Source organism: Pseudopipra pipra, chromosome 1, assembly GCF_036250125.1.
Source record: "Pseudopipra pipra isolate bDixPip1 chromosome 1, bDixPip1.hap1, whole genome shotgun sequence".
NCBI lineage: Eukaryota > Metazoa > Chordata > Aves > Passeriformes > Pipridae > Pseudopipra > Pseudopipra pipra.
In genome coordinates this window covers 141,845,070-141,861,439 of record NC_087549.1, presented here as the reverse complement: position 1 = coordinate 141,861,439, position 16,370 = coordinate 141,845,070, and the positions used below count along the sequence as shown (strand labels likewise).

The following is a 16,370-nucleotide window of genomic DNA, read 5'->3' as shown; positions in this document are numbered from 1 at the left end:
CAACTGTTTTATACTGGTTTGCTTGACTCTATAATTAAAAATTCAAGTCTCTTCTTTTGATACACCTTTCTTGTATATCATGCATTATGCTCGTGAATTTTGCAATACACAAACACATAGCTCCTGTCTATAATAAATTATTCTTATACAACAAACAGCTTAGTACAAAGTCCTCTTTCATCTCTTTCTTCTAGTTGCTTATATTTTTTTTATGAACGTGGTGGGTTTTGTTGCTAACGGTGACTAAACAGAAGTTAGTTTTCAGGGGGTGCACAGAATAACAATTGCTTGCACTGAATCTGCCTTTCATCCTGAAGGATCTCCCAGAAATTTGATGGTTCCTACACAACAGGAAATACTTTGTTCTCTACATAAATAATCGCTATCTTAAGGATAGAATCAGGGGGAAGCACTACTGACAAAAATTTAGTTAGAGTGTGTGTGTCATTGAAATGAAAATAACCCTTTACAATTAGAATGTAATTCCTTGGCCAGGAATCTCATCAGAATGCGATGCTCAGATACAACAGTTGACAGATCCAAGGCCTGGATATAGTGGAAAAATTCTTGTCCTTAGACGTTCCCCAGGCATCTGTTGAACAATTGGTCTGAATCCCACAGTATCAAAACGCGCATGAGATATTCATAAAGGAATACTGGGTTTTGAACATATTGTGAGACTGTTCAACAGATCTTGTAGACCATACTTTAAAAAGAAAGCAATAGCAAAACCACAGGGATCAAGCCAGATACAGTTCATGGCAATGCAGTGGCAGTATGGGAGCCAAGTTATCCCAGCAAACCTATTAGCTGAACTTCAGAGAATTTCAAGATTTGAAAGGACCCGGAGCAGTTTAGTTCTTCTTGAATAGGCCTGCTGTTCATATTATGTACTGTGTATGCTCAGGGTTTTTTGGAGTGCTTTATATTGGTGGTTTAATTCAGGTCCAGACTATCTTCTGGTCGATTATAGGTATGTAATAGGTTTGAAGTGTTGCCGTTTGGCATATTTTAACTTCCAAGGTAAAAATCCTTATGGACCTGGAGACCAGCCATTTGCTACTAGAGCTCTGAGACTTCTTTTTTTGCATAGGCAGATGGGAACCCTTCTTACCCCATAGTTTGGTGTGGTCTGCTATGCTTCTTTAGATCGGTAACTTGTCCAAGAAATTTGAACATTGTTGCCCTAAGATGAGACACACTTGAAAGGGAGAATGTTTTCCCTTGCTCAGTACACTGTCCAAATTACTTTATATTATTACAGATTACCTCACTGAAGTTGAATTAATATATGCAAAACTGGACTTGAAATGTATTCAGAGTCTAAATTTTATAGCACTTTTCTAGCCTGAGGGAAAATTATCGTCTTGAAGAGGTTTGTAGACAGCTCGAGCAATGCCTTAGATTTGTAGATCAGTCAAATATACTGATGATTACTGGGTTTGAAGTTTCTTTGATGTTTCCTTGTAACATTTCTCACAACACTCGCAGAGTTAATTCTCCAGGGGTATTTTCTGTCCACTTCAGCTGAGTTCTCTACAAAGGATTTATTGAGTCCATTGCTGAGGTTTGTCTAACCATCTGCTGGAGGTGAAGCCTTTCACCTGTTTTTAGCTTCATGTGCAATGAAAAGCATAGGCACGTCAGATGGGTTTTCTCCTAAATTCCAAAGCAACTATTAAAATGTCAGTCTTCACCGTTGTCAGAAATAAAGAAGGGTAGTGAAAAGTTAAAAATGTTACTGAATTACTGTAGCCTCTCAAATGGGAAGTTCAATATGCCGAATGCCATAAGGTTATACCTTTTCACAATCAATTCTTTGGAGACGTTATTAACTACAGAGTTAACAGTCTTGTAGGCATTATGTTTGGAAAGAAGTACATTACCAGGCTAAACATTAACCTGTCCATCAAAGGAGCTATTACTGGGCAGAGTCAGCTGTTATGCAAACTGCATACTTTCATTTCAGTTTGACAATGATAAGACGTTCACTGTGCAGTACCTTTTTCTTCCAGCCACTTCTTCAGCCTTCTTTAATGATCTTTTTTGAAACAAATTTTCCCCTCTTTGGAAAACTGTGCAATATGTATTATCTAGTGCAGTGAGGATTTTAGTTAGCTCTTTAAACATAAAGTTTGGTTTTTTTCATTTGTTTTTTAATAATTGCATGCAAAGGTAGTGATGGTAACTGAAACCTTTCCAGAAAAGGAGAATAATTGTTTTCCCCTAATTCTACACAATTTCTCCGTATCTATAGCAAAAGGAAAGGATGGAAATAATTGATGTGTCCATAGAAGCAATTTAGGTTATGGAAATAGAAGTTTTTCAATATATTACTCTAGTGCATCATAGTTTTAGAATAATTTACAGTTTATAGTCAGATTAATGGTTGATTAAGCTAGTGTATTTCTCCTCATGAAATGCGACAATTTTCCTAATTGTTTTAGTAAGATTATATAATCTTTTAACTTCTACTCAGAAATTAACTCAATGAAGTCTGACACTGAGCAAAGACTAACATAGAGTCTTTATTATGTCCCTTTTCTGTATGTGATGGTTCTAGTTTAAGCATTTTAGCAACAGTGTTAAAACTTATTTGAATTTGATGGTCATAGAATTTGGTAATTTTTTTCAAAATTTTGCATGTGTTGACTTCCCAGCAGCAGTTGAACAGTTTCTAATTTCATGAGGGCAAGACTGACCAGGAGAAGTGATGAGCTCTGCTAATCCTTGTTGAATTCATTCTTCATTACTACCAAACGATGTGATGCAAGAGGAACTGCTGTCTTCTGGGGGAGTTGCTTTTCAGCAGTTCCTCAGACAGGATCCAAGACAATAGGCACAGACAGAAACATGTGAGGTTCCCTCTGAACATAAGGAAAAAATTTTTTACTGTAAAAGGTGACCACGCACTGGCACAGAGTAGCCTGGGAGGCGGTGGAGGAGAAGTATTCAAAAGCAATTTGATTGGAGTCCTGGGACACTGGCTGTAGGTGTCTCTGCTTGAGCAGGAAGGGTTGAACCAGATGAGAGGTCCCTTCCAAATTTCAACCCTTCTGTGACACTATAGTCTTCTTCCAGTAGGCCACAGATACAACTGGCATGCATTACTTTTCAGACCTCTGTATAGGAAGATAAGTATAAACTGAGACATAGTTAATTTTATTGTCTGCATTGTGTCAGTCATTGGTTGCACTGCAGTTTGACATAACCTTTTATCAGCTGTGATTATATATTTTTCAAGGCATTCTCTGCACTCTCTGCCAATATTTAGTTTTGGGGGTTTTTCTCCTTTTTTCTCAGGTAAATATCAACTGTCTCCAACAGTGAACATGCCTCAAGATGACACTGTCATTATTGAAGATGACAGGCTGTCGGTCCTTCCTCCTCATCTATCTGACCAGTCATCATCCAGCTCCCATGATGATGTTGGGTTTGGCACTGTTGATACTGGTGGATGGGCTAAAGCTGCAATTAATGAGTCAACAGACTGGTAAGAGCATGATTTGGTGGAAGGAAAAAAGAGACAGCTGTGATTGCATCCTTTCCTTTAGTTACATTTTTGGTTATTGCTAATATTAGGTTTTTTTCCTCACATTTGGATTTTACTATTTTCAAACTGGTAATTGTCCCTGCTTCAGGAAGGAAGTCTTCACAAATACTTCTGGTTGCAGTGTTGTGCTGTGTTAAAGCATATTTGTGGAAATGTTACTAAGACAAAATCAGTATATAGCTGTGTTAATTTGACGATTTAATATTGATTTAATTGCCAACTGAGCTAGCTTTTGTAAAAGAAACTTTGCAAAATTTAAACACTTGAGTTTAAACCTCACTGTAAATATTTCTAAGTCTATAAAACAAAAATTTTATTTTTACATTACATTATATCTCTAAGAGCTTTTCAATACTTCTGCATACTTCATTGCTTTTCCTAATAATGTACAGTACTTTTAAAACCTGCTTAGAGGTCAAAGCAGGTCTTTGTTTTGCTTTTGTGTTAATGCTTGTGTAAAAAGAACTAGTTTTCTTCATTGTGTGTGAAGAAATGCTAGTCATATTGTTATATGATTTGCAAAGATTGTACTGTAATAGCTCTACATTTAAATATTTGGAAAGTAGTAGCTGCACATTTAAAACTATGGATAGTAACTTTATATGTTTAATCCATAATAAAAATAATTTTTGTGAATCTTAGGTTAACTCTTCCATTACATTAAAATATTTTAATAAAAGAGTCTTAATGAGAAATGCAATGAGCTCCATTATTTACTTGCTTAGGTTTCTGGCAAAGAAATACTGTTTATTGGTTAGTTAGTACAATTAATACAGATCTAAGATTTAATTTACAAGTCCTGTAATTATCTATATTAATAGCAAAATAAAAGCCCACCCCTGTACACTTCCACTTCTTGAAGCTAGATAATTACCATGAATGGTGTGAAGTATATGAATTTTCTTATTTTTCCTGTCTCTTGAGCCTGTTATGAGTATGTCAGCAATATCTTAATAAAATAGCAATAGCACCTGCCAGCTGATATGCACCTGTCAGCTGCTTCTTTACTTTATACTAGTTTATTTCATCTTATATGCAGGAATTGAGTTCCATATTTTAAGCACTGTTTTAATAATTGCATAAAAAGGTAGTTCTTTCATCCTCATTTGCCTTTTTTTTTTTTTGATGTTGCAGTTCTTCTCGTGGACAAGTCATACCTGTAATTGGGCCCATGAAAAGTCCATTTGTCTTTTGCAAAACCTTTTAGAGCTGAGAATCTGAGACATTTAAATAGAATAGTACCGAAGCTTACATGTAATAGCTTATTGCTGAGGGTGGGTTTTTTAGCCAAATATGAGCAAAAACCTATAACATAAAGTAAAAGCCCATTTGAAATGTGCAGATGCTTTTATATTGATTTCTGCAGTGTGTCTTGCTATTCATATACTTCTTTGTAAATGAAAGTAACAGTAAAGAAAATAGGGATTAGATATTGGGGAATTGATCATGCTCAAAAAACTTAAGCATGTCTATGAGAAACTGTAAAGGTCTTCAGATACAATGACACTTAAAAGAGTAGATCAGTGCCATACTTAACTATCTAATGTATTCTATCTGTAAAAAAAAAAGTAAATAGCACTAGAATTAGAGTGTTGCATTAATTTCCTGTTGCTAATGGATGAAGGAAGACTTGTAAAATGAAGGTGCATTGTATGATTTTGCTGGAAGGCACAAAGGGTAAAACTAAGAATATGGATGAAGGGTTATCCAAACAAGAATGGCAGCTGTTCTGAATCACAGAAGAAAATGTAAGCTTTTCCAGCCTCACAATATCTCCCTAATCCTTGATGAAAATGTTATGAAAACAAAGGGGCAATAAGACAGGATTAATAAGTGGAATTTTAATAACATTGAGGGTCAGAAGACGGTTACATTCTTTTAAGGATCAGCTGTCATTCCAGAAATCTTATTTGTTAAGTGTGCTAGAATATAGTAAATTGCATTTGGCATTGCTTAATGACTTGCACTAAATTCACCTTCTGTCTTTTATTGATGTAGTTGAAAAATATTAAAATGAGGCATTTTAGGGGCATTAGTTCCTCCTCTGTGCTCATTGGCTTTTGCAGTTTTGACTCTTCATGGGGACTTTTGAATACTTTTAGGCAATATACATGCATTCAGACTCCTATGATCTGCTTCTTCCTTAATTACTAAAACATGCTTATGGGTCATTAATAATAGAAGTAAAACAGGACATGAAAATTGATAACTCTGCATAGGGCTCAGATAAAGGTGCTAAGTAGCACCTTTAGTGTGCAGGATACTATGTAAACATGGAATAATAATTCCCCTAGTTAAGTGTGTGTGGAAGGGGAGGTATGAGAAGGGCAAATCAAGGAAGCAGAAAATCCCTAAAGGTGGTGTCAGTGCAATGCTGGAATCCAGTCTCCCACATTCCCAGTCACTGATGCTGTGTCCAGGCCCACTGCTCTCTCAGGGATCTGTGGTGTCCTTTTCAAGTTATATTTGACTTTGGAGTTTTAGTCTGTTCTTAGGACTTCAAGTTCAATATATATGTGTGTGGTGTGTTTACATGGAAATGATATTCAGCTCTATTAGAAGCTTTATACAGGTGGATCGAAGCAAGCTCATTTGAAAAAAAGAAGCATACAGCCAAGAGAAATAGTTTTAGAAATTCATCCTTTTTGAAGAAAGTGTCACAGGATACATTTTGTTTGGCCAGATGAAGCTGGTCATCTTTAACAAACGTGAACTCTGCTAATTTTCACTTAGTAAAACCACATTTTTCTGACCTTCAGAGACAGGGCTGAGTAGCAGTGAGCCAGAAACTTCTGTGTGGCCTTGGGAAAGTCAATTATAATCTGATTATGAAAGGTGTTGAAACCTTGTGAGTTCAGTTTGAGTCACTTTGGAGGACATTTCAGACTTAGGTTGTTCTTATTCAGCTATGTGTTGCATTGCTGTAAATGCTAGAATAGTATATTGGCCTTGACAATTTTATCTTTCTATGATGTGGAGATAATTTTTTCCCTATTTTGTGGGAGTGAATGCGAAGACTAAATAGTTATTTTTGAGTTTGGTCTCTGATTCATCAAAGCTTTTAAGCATATGCTTCAAAATGTTGCTAAATTGCGCAGACATCTCTGAAATAGTTGCAGTAATTAAATGTAAAACATTATGAGCCTGAGCCAGAAACATTAAAGTCAAAAGGCACTTGACATTGGCTTTATTCATATAAGCTCTGATCCTGCTCACACTGAAGTATTATGTGCTTGTCACATGCACATATATTATTATTTGTAAATCTGCCATTACTAGTCTGAATTTCTTCTCAGCTGCCTGGTAATGTGGATAGTGATTTTTGTCCTTTATTGTACTTCATGCCTTTGGACACTTTTCCTTACCTCTATTTACTGTTGTGCCTAATACCCAGGTGTTTCTTGATCAAAGATGCTTTTGTAAATTATAGTACGTGTTACAGAATTTAAAACTATAAGTTAGTTTCTGCAGAAATTCACTATTTGCCTGTTTCTCACTAGGAATGAGATGTATATTATACTTACCCGTTACAGTAAAAAATGTATGCTGCCAAACAGTACGATGTGTGTACACAATATTTTGAATGGCATTTAGAGATCTGCTTAGAGATCTCAGTGACAAAATGCTTAGCTTTTTTGTATCTTAAAGTACAACAACAATCAAAGGGAGGATTTTGAGGGATCATTTTCTTATAGGATAGATAACAATGGTGCAAAATACTCCTTTTTTAGTATTTTATGCTTTTGATTTCTTTTTGTGCCAGCTGAAGTAGAAATTTAAATACTCTCCCCTTTTCCAGGAGTCAGAAGATCTTTGTGTGTTTTCTTTCCTACTGTTTATTAACAATAAGCAATCTTCCTTTTTTTTTTTAAAATTGTTCTTAACATGTGCTGTGGCCATGGTGACACATTGCAAGCCTAAGGTTTAGCTTGCATACCAAATTTTGCTTGCATTCATGTTTCTGCCAGTGTTTGACCAACATTAATAAATCTACCTTTGGCATGCTTCTGATGAAGCTCACTGAAGACCTGACTCACTCAGCCAAGGTCACACCTTCAGAAGAACCCAAAACTCAGAACAGTTGCCCTCATTTCTTATTTAATAGTGGATCCATTGTGGTGAACACTTTTTCTGTAGGGAAGCAATGAGTAAATATATGGTTGTCTGTCATAGCCAGGTTAAGAGCAAGAGAAACTGTGAAAAATTTACAAGCAATTTCACATATGGAGAGAAATTTTAATGCAGAGTCTTTAAATGAAGAAGTTTAAACCTTTGTGGGCTTCAGGCAGGACAGATTCTATTTATGCTTTACTGAAAACATTTTTTGAGAAGAAAAATCTCATAATTTTCTATCAATAGAATATATTTGTTTCTCAGGAATCAAAAGGAACTGTTTTATTCTCCCTCAAATTAGTCCTATGTTGGGCTTTATGTTCTGATAGTATATGTATAGTGCACCAGATATGTATATCTTTCATTAAGCTCTTAAGTGAAATTCTTGATACTTTTTAACTGGAATTGCTTGATGAAGTAAAACAAATCCATCATGTGTGTAACTGAATACTTGCAGTGGTTTATTTAAAACTGTACACTTTTTCATTGGTAGAAGTCACGTGCTAAATAAATGCTTTTCTCTGAAGAGTGAAAGGTTGCGTGATCTTTATAAATGTTCGCATGATTTTTTTCCCTTCCTACAGCACTCTTAGTCCAGATGTTGATCCAGTGCTTGCCTTCCAGCGAGAGGGTTTTGGACGCCAGAGCATGTCAGAAAAGCGTACAAAGCAATTTTCAGATGCCAGTCAGTTGGAGTTTGTTAAAACACGAAAATCCAAAAGCATGGATCTAGGTAGTGAGTGATATTTTTTCAATTTTTTTTATTTGAACCTGATTTTCATGTTGTAAGTATATAGATTTTGTAATTCCAAACACATTGTGTGTATGCAGTACTACTGCACATAATGTCTACTTGTGGGAAGAAAAATGCTAACTTAAATGCCTAAGTGACCTGTGTATTGTTTGTTGTTTGTAAGTGTGTCCATACATTCAAACGTTGTAGCCTTCTGGATATATGGTTATACATAAACATAATAAACAGTATTTATTAAAATGGAGGTGAAAAGTGCATTTTACCGATCCATTTAGAATAAGTGGGTAAAACTGTACCTCACTGTGGTTCTGTGTAGCCAGGTTTGTTCTCAGTTCATTGTTATAATGCAGTTACCCTTAAAGGTCCTTCAGACTCTCTCATTTTGTAGATGAATTCAGAATTAGAAAATGGAGCAAGTCTGACATCTATTTGAGATCCAAGTTTTAATATTTGTATCAGAAACCCTATAAAGTAGCCACAGCTAAGACAGGCAATCAGCTAATCATTTTAACTCATAAACCAACTGAGAATAAGTAATTGCTAACAAGCCCATCTATTTTTCTGCTATTGAATTTAAATTCTGATTTGTGGACTCTAGTGACCTTAAACAGTGAGTTTTGATTGTTTAAACACACAAAATTCTCTACTTAGAATAATAAGATATAATGCAATTATAGTGCAATTCACTACTTTACAATAGTTGTGAATGTCTTACCTACAATCCTTAATTCACCAACTTCCTCAGGGTACAGTAAGGTTGGTGGTATTACTTGTCTTGACTAGTTGCAATGTGCTAACGTGTAAATAACATATTGTACCTGCCTGTGATGTGAACATGACTGACATTGCATGAAGGTTACTAGTTTGCTGCCATTTCTGCCCAGAATGTTTGCTTACTGTTGCAGTTTATTTGCATGAAGTGTGACATTTCTAAGGTCCCCTAACTTGAAAAAGAAAAGGCAAAACAGGAGGAATGTTGGATGCATGTGGGGCATGGGCACTAACTGGGCTAACCGTTATGCATTTACCTTTTAACAGTAGCTGACGAGACTAAGCTCAGTACAATGGATGACCAGAAAACAGGTAAGAATTGACAGTAAGGCTGTTGCTATAGAAACCTTGGTCAAAGCAGCTTACCACAATTACAGAACTGCCAGTCAAATTGCATGAAAACATGAATATTCCAGTACTTGCATGGCTGCTTTCTATTGTTGTGAATAATCAAATCGTAGAGAAAAAGAAAATTTTCTATAGAGACAAGTATCTAGGGTATTATATTCAACCAGGTCATGCATGTGACTGTAGGCAGACACCTGTTTCTACACTTTGAACTCATAAATATTTGGAGTTGTTTGAAGTTTTTTGTCCTTTCAAAAAAAATCTTGGAAAACCTCCTCCTAGCTCCAAACTGAAATGCATGGAATAGATGATTTGGAAGAGTCGAGTGTTTGGCTATTACAGTGCTAACACAGTGCTTGAAAACAATTATTTTAATTAGAAAACTGCTGCCTTGGCCTTAAGTGGTCATCAGATACATGTTGTGCGCTGAGTTGAAGATTATTTGTGCAAGTTGATTTGCTTTTGGAGCTGAAATCTGAGCCTTGTAAAAGAACAAAAGAATATGTAAATAGAATCTTTTCCATATACCATTCATTGTAATGTTTCTCAAAATGATAATGAGAAATAGCTTTCAAGGCATATTTTTTTATTAGTAATTAAAATAATGCACCAACTGCAATTATGAACCTTTATGATTTATTAATATAAGTTAGCTTTTGACCTATGGAATGCTATTTTAATTAGGCTAGATCCAGAGGACACCATAACATTACTTAGCTCTAATTAGGAACAATTCACCTTTTTAACCTGAAAATATTATTTATTTTAGCATGATTTAAGGAGTAGTGCATTCCATACAGAATTTACAATTACTAATTCACAACTGCATCTCTGTTTAACCAGACTTTATAACATGAGTAGGAATACTGAAAAGCTATAAGTAATCAAGTGATAAAATTATAATTTTTATTTGAACAGCTAAGTCTTCTGACTCTTAAAATGTTGAAGAATATGGCCACAGACTTGCAGCTTTACAAATTAAGAATGAGTACACAAAATTAAAATGTATGAATGTTTTGAAGTATTAAAGCCATCAGAGTGTGAATGTACGAATTGTATTAATGGTTGTGGTAATAATCAGTGCTTAGGAACTGCCTTCACCCCTGAGCATTATTCACATAGAAAGGAGTTAAAGATCAAACTCATAATTATTATAAATTATTTTTAATTTTCTTATTAACCTGCCTCTTTGAATGTGATGTGATTAGAATGGTATAAAACCTGTGTGTTTTAGTAAAATATGATGCCTAGGTTTTAAAAGTGCACAGTGGTTTTGGTGGTATCAAATAGAGGGTGGTATGAATTGAGTGTAGTTTTTCTCTACGTGTAACACCTGGATTACATTCCAAAAAGGAAAAAAGTTGGACAACACGGGTGAAAGAGCATGACCATACCATCTGGACTAGGCAGTTGCATATTTTTGCATAGAAAGTTCAGTGGCTGGAAAAAAGGAAAAACACCTTTCACTGTACTTTTATTTTATTTATCTTGCGTGCTTTTAACCAGGTTTTGTATATAAACACTGGATTTCTCCCATTACTGAAGATGGATGTGGCTGTTAAACAAACCACTTACTGTAGTTTGGCTTAAAAATTGTCTGGTTCTAGGGAAAAAAATGCTTCAAATGTGTGGTGAACTATGCTTTAATGAACTCTAGAAGCCAGAAGACTTCAACATATATTTACTTTAGAAAAGATAAAAACAAACTTTGTTACTGTCACAGTTGGACTTAATAGTATTGGCTGAAAAGGAGAGCATGGAACTCACCAGCCCTAGTTACTGTAATAGTTTTTTAATTATTTTTCTTTCTATAGTTCATTTGAATTACCTAATCCTTGCAGTGTTTACAGTTCATCCTAGAGGTTAGAAGTATATTCAGTAGCAATTGAGCATGGCTCATTTATAGAGTCCCAAGCATACTATAGCTCTAGGTGGTTATTCGTCCATGTACACATTATGAAAATGAAAAAAAAAAAAAAAAGAAAAAAAGTCAAAGAACATTTATTTAAATTATTTATTTATTATTTCGCACAGTGCTTTTTAAGTAAACTGTTTTATTAAATGGAACCAAAACTAAACTGTTTTTAATGCAGATTCTTGCTTTATTCCTCCCCTGCTCTCCCCAGATGAAGTGTTACTCTCTTAGTGTCTGAATTGAACTAGAAATGGAAGAATTTATCAAATGTAATGGAGCAGATGTTAGTAAGTAAATAGACTGACTGCTAATGTCCTTCAAGAAAGTGTTTAGAAAGTAGACTTCATGCCTTTGGAAAACTGGCTAAATCAAATCCAGAGAAGATTTTGGCATCAGTTGCAGGTAGCATTTACTTGATAGTTCATAAAAATAATGTTTCAGAAAGGAAACAAATTGTCATTTTAAATGAGTTAAAAGAATGTGCTGATGAAAAATTTATCTTATTGGCAAAAATTATTCACTGGAGGAAACATCATATAGCCTTTGACACCACTAGTTTTGCCTTTGCAAATGGCCCAAGCGGATTTGTGTCACTGTATAAATAATTCACATAAGGTGAGATAAGTGGAGGCACAATGAGTCGTTAAACAGCATCAGTGCAAGGGAGAGACAGAGGACTTGGAGTGGGAAGCAGCACATAGGCTCCATGTGATGTCTGTGTGTTAAATGTCTCGTTGGATCTGTAGGTGCTGTGAAGTTACGTGTGACAGCCGGCACACACACAGCCACGCATGAGCAGGGGATGGGTGGCTGCATGGCCAGGAGGACAAGGCTTGGCCCTTGTCCCCCAGCTGGGGACATAGGGAGTGGAGATGCATGTGTGGTGGGCAGGGGCTGTGCTTGGCAGAGTGGTGTGAGCATGTCACAAAGCCCTTAAGAGATGGACAGGGGTGTGTAGAGCAGAGCCGTACGGCCGAGCGTGTGAGGAGAGTACGCACGCGGTGGCAGGATGGCTCCTGTGCTACAGAGGGATGAAGCTACCTCAAAGGATATTTGTTAAGAAAATCATTGGAAAGGGAAATTTTGATAAAATTCAAATTTTAGAAATGATAAAAGGATCCCTTTCATCCTCAGTCATATAAATATGCTTTAGGTAGATGTGTCTTTTCCGCTCGTTTTTTTTCCTACTTTAAATTCCGGTGTCAAAATAGAAGTAGAAGTCATTCTCAGCAGATAACATTTCTGATGATTACCACCAGTGCTGTAAAGGCTGGAAGAAAATGCTGACATTTTTGTATTTAGAAAACAAGGTTTTGATGTGACTCATAAATTTTAAACAGAATCCATTTTAAAGAAAGTTTGCTTTTTCTTACCAGATTATCAGTAAACAACTCACTTTCTGGCTGGCGCATTCTAGTAATAAATTCTTCACTCAATTTACAGGGAAACTTAATAGTAGACTTGCTATGAAGTAGCCATAGAAGATAAGATATTAAAATATACATAGCTTTATGATCACAGTGCTTAAATTGCTTGTGAAAGGAGCTTTCCCCTTTTCAGATTCTGCAACCTGTTCACGTTTGTGTTCATGGCCACCCAAGTTCAATAATTATTCTTATCATTTCTGTAATCCATTATTAGTTTTACAGTACTCAACATTAGCTCATATCCAATCTAGCTTTTCCTTTGGGAAAGAACAACTTACGTACATATGGTTCTCACAAAGATCTGTATTGGGTGTCAGTAAATGGAATTTTTCTTAATGTCCTTTATGAACATAAATGGGCACATAAATGCTTTCTTTATAATTACTGTTTAGAAAAAAAGCCACTCGGTAATTAGAAAAAAAATATATGATAATTTCATTTGGAAGGTTGCAAAGGAGAATGTGGAATAAGGAAGTTTACAGTAAGTTGCCATGTAAGAGGACACTCTTTCCTTTTGTATATGAAATAGGATCTGTCAAACAGCTGGTTTATGATATATATAATTGTTCTGTTTCCTCTTTTTTCCTTCAAAATGTTGCATCCATTTTTTTACTGTCTCATGAACTGTTTTAAAAAAAATACAGTCTTGAAAAGTAAAAAGCAAAATAAAGTCTCACTTCTTGTGTACTGCACTTCTGGTGTAGTGGAAGAATAGCAGGATTTGGCATAAACTAGAAAGTGAACAGTTTTATAGGGAACTGTCTTAATTGGAGTTCTTTTAATTGGTAAAGAGAATGTTATGTGAAATGCTTCCCCTAGACTTCAGCCCATGTTCAGAAGTTTGGTGACCCTGGACTGCAGGTTGTTAGCACAGCTGGGAAGCCACCAACCCTCCCTGATCCCAGCTGGCCATTGCACTCTGTCCCCAACCATCCTCATGACCCTCAGCCCTCCAACACTTACAGGCTGTGAGTGAAAGGGTGGCTTCTTCTAGGAGATGTGAGTTCATAAAGAGAAAAGTTCTCATTTGTTGAGGTGTGTTTACTTTTGGCCAAGGGTCCAAGCAGCAAGTCTGTGGACTGCTGGGGGAATCAAACTGCAGGAGTTGTGTAGACCTGTGAGAGAGGATTTTTAGTTTGTTTCTGTTTACAAATTCATCTCATAAGTAGGTCAGCTGAAGGGGAATACTTTGATAGCTGCTGTTTTAATTTATTTGCTCTGAGGAATTTCAGTTTAATGTAATTTCTCAGACTTTTTGTAGCTGAATAGAAAATGAAGGCATTTGCTGTTTTGCTCCATCTCGTACCAAGTTAACAAATTACATGGAGAGGACTTGTCATGCTGCTATTCTGCATCCTTTCTGTGAGACCAGTAACCTTTTTCTTCCCCAACCAATACTGAATAGTTTTAGTAGTGTAGTAGCAGTTTTCCCCATTTTAAGGTAACTTCACATACCCTTCATAAGAGCAGTGACTGGTACTGCCCCTCTTCTCTCTCCTAATATCTACCAGAATAGGGATCAACTTCAGAACTTTATATTATTCTGAGATAAATACTTAAAGAAAAGTTTTCCTTTATTACACTTTTATTCACCGTGCTTTAAGACCATGGTTACTAATGTACTGTTCATAGGTTTGGTGTATCTGAGGGTTCAAGTCTTAGTTCTGTCTCTCATTGGTGGCTGGCTGTGAAATTTATCTTTCTGTGCCTCTCTCAGATAAGGATACTGATGTCAACTGAGTAACAGCCCACCATGTGGACTGCTGTGGTGCCACAGCATTTATCTGTTCTGCTCCCTCGGGGTAGAGAGGGCTCTGGTCTCATAATTTCAGGAAATGTAGCCATGGTGATGTTGTACCACCTCATCTTGCTCTCCAGTCCCAAATCCTATGCAAAATCTGGCCAAGACTGTACTGCGCTTTTGAATAAAATCACTTTAAATAAATGCAGTGATTTTTTGCCCCCCTTGAAATATTTCTCCCAGTTTTAACTTTGAGATCTAATTTGTGCAATTGTCAGCTGATTTGCACTGTGAGAGTGTATCTAAGAACAGAGGCTATACATTTAGTCCACAAACCTGAGAAGAAAAATCCAGACAGAGAAAAGCTTTTGCAGAATACTGCCTGGGGTTTCCTCTGGACATGCTGCAGCAATAAGAGCTGCCCTCAGCCCCAGCTGTAATGCTGCCCAAACTTCAACATGGTGACTGCCAGGAGCGTGTTTCTTTTCCAGACAGATAACTGGTATTGCTTGTCCAATTGGGTCCTTTCCACAGATTATTTTAAGCAATTTCACAAAATCTGAGCAAGTCAACTGATATTTCTTAGAAACATTTAATTATGAAATTGTTAGCAATTTGATGCAAGTCTTTAAAACTCAAACAAACAGTGTGTTCTTTGACGCCAGAAGTCAGGCTACTTTGCAAGACTCTCACTCTAAACACAGTAGGATTCATGCCCATAATCAGCTCTCTGTTCATCAGTTGCTAGTACAGATGAAATTTTCTGCTTAAACAAAAAATAATTAATAGTTTTGTTTAATTCCATTAGATATGCATCTCTGTTGCTTTTATGAGCTATGTTTTTAAAGCCCCATGGTTTCTTTATAATTTAAATTGTTTAAAATAATAGTAATGGATGTTGGTCTCTCTTCACTGATTTGAAAAGCCAGACTTTGCTAATGTTGTCTGTTTCGTTGACTGTGACTTGACATACTCATTTGCTTCTGAGACCAACAAATCTGTGGAGAATTCCCTACAGATTATTGAGAGACGATGTGAATAATGTTAAGTGTGTCCCCAAAGACTTTCAGGATGGATATGCATAATCAAGCATGCAGTTCTCAATACTAATTCTAATTACATTTTTCCCCCCCTTAAATCACTAAGGTTCTCCAACCAGAGATGTGGGGCCTTCATTAGGTCTGAAGAAATCCAGCTCATTAGAAAGCCTGCAGACAGCCGTTGCTGAGGTGACTCTGAATGGTGACATTCCCTTCCACCGTCCGCGCCCGCGAATTATCCGAGGACGAGGCTGCAACGAAAGCTTCAGAGCTGCCATAGACAAATCCTATGATAAACCTGTAGCAGATGATGATGATGAAGGCATGGAAACTTGTAAGTAAACTATTCTGCATAACGAATATTAACAACATAGGTTGATTCCTTCGGAAAGTGACTAAAGTAGTAGAAGATAATTTTAGGATTTTAAAAGAATAGAACTAACTTCATCAATTTTTTTTTTTTAGGCTTTTTCCCGTCATTTACATTAACAGATCGCAAAATTCTGTAGCTTTCTTCCTTTCTAAAATGCGAAAATAAGACTATTGGTTGAGTGTTTGCTTAAATTACAATGAAAATTTTCTGTAAGACAGCTAATTAATGTACTAATATAAATTAGAAAAAAATTTAGGGAGAAAGACAAATAAACTCACTAAATTTATGTTACAAAAATATATGTGTATAACTTTGAAAAGTACATTTGTAGTGTT

The 16,370-nt window shown here is 36.0% G+C and overlaps 1 protein-coding gene across 16 annotated transcripts in view; it reads left to right on the top strand.

The window, feature by feature from the left end:
• The window catches only part of PARD3 (par-3 family cell polarity regulator), a 451,653-nt gene that overhangs the window by 288,949 nt on the left and 146,334 nt on the right, over positions 1-16,370 (top strand). For 11 of the 16 annotated variants that reach the window (XR_010425367.1, XR_010425369.1, XM_064637285.1 and 8 more), the window contains 4 exons: positions 3,304-3,493; positions 8,251-8,402; positions 9,459-9,503; positions 15,769-15,996. Coding sequence is in view for 14 of the 16 variants with exons in the window: in XM_064637285.1 (XP_064493355.1) it covers positions 3,304-3,493; positions 8,251-8,402; positions 9,459-9,503; positions 15,769-15,996 (615 nt within the window). In the remaining 2 variants the exon portion in view is untranslated. The remainder of the gene's footprint in view (positions 1-3,303; positions 3,494-8,250; positions 8,403-9,458; positions 9,504-15,768; positions 15,997-16,370) is intronic. The other 5 variants (XM_064637214.1, XM_064637277.1, XM_064637293.1 and 2 more) reach the window with 3 other exon arrangements.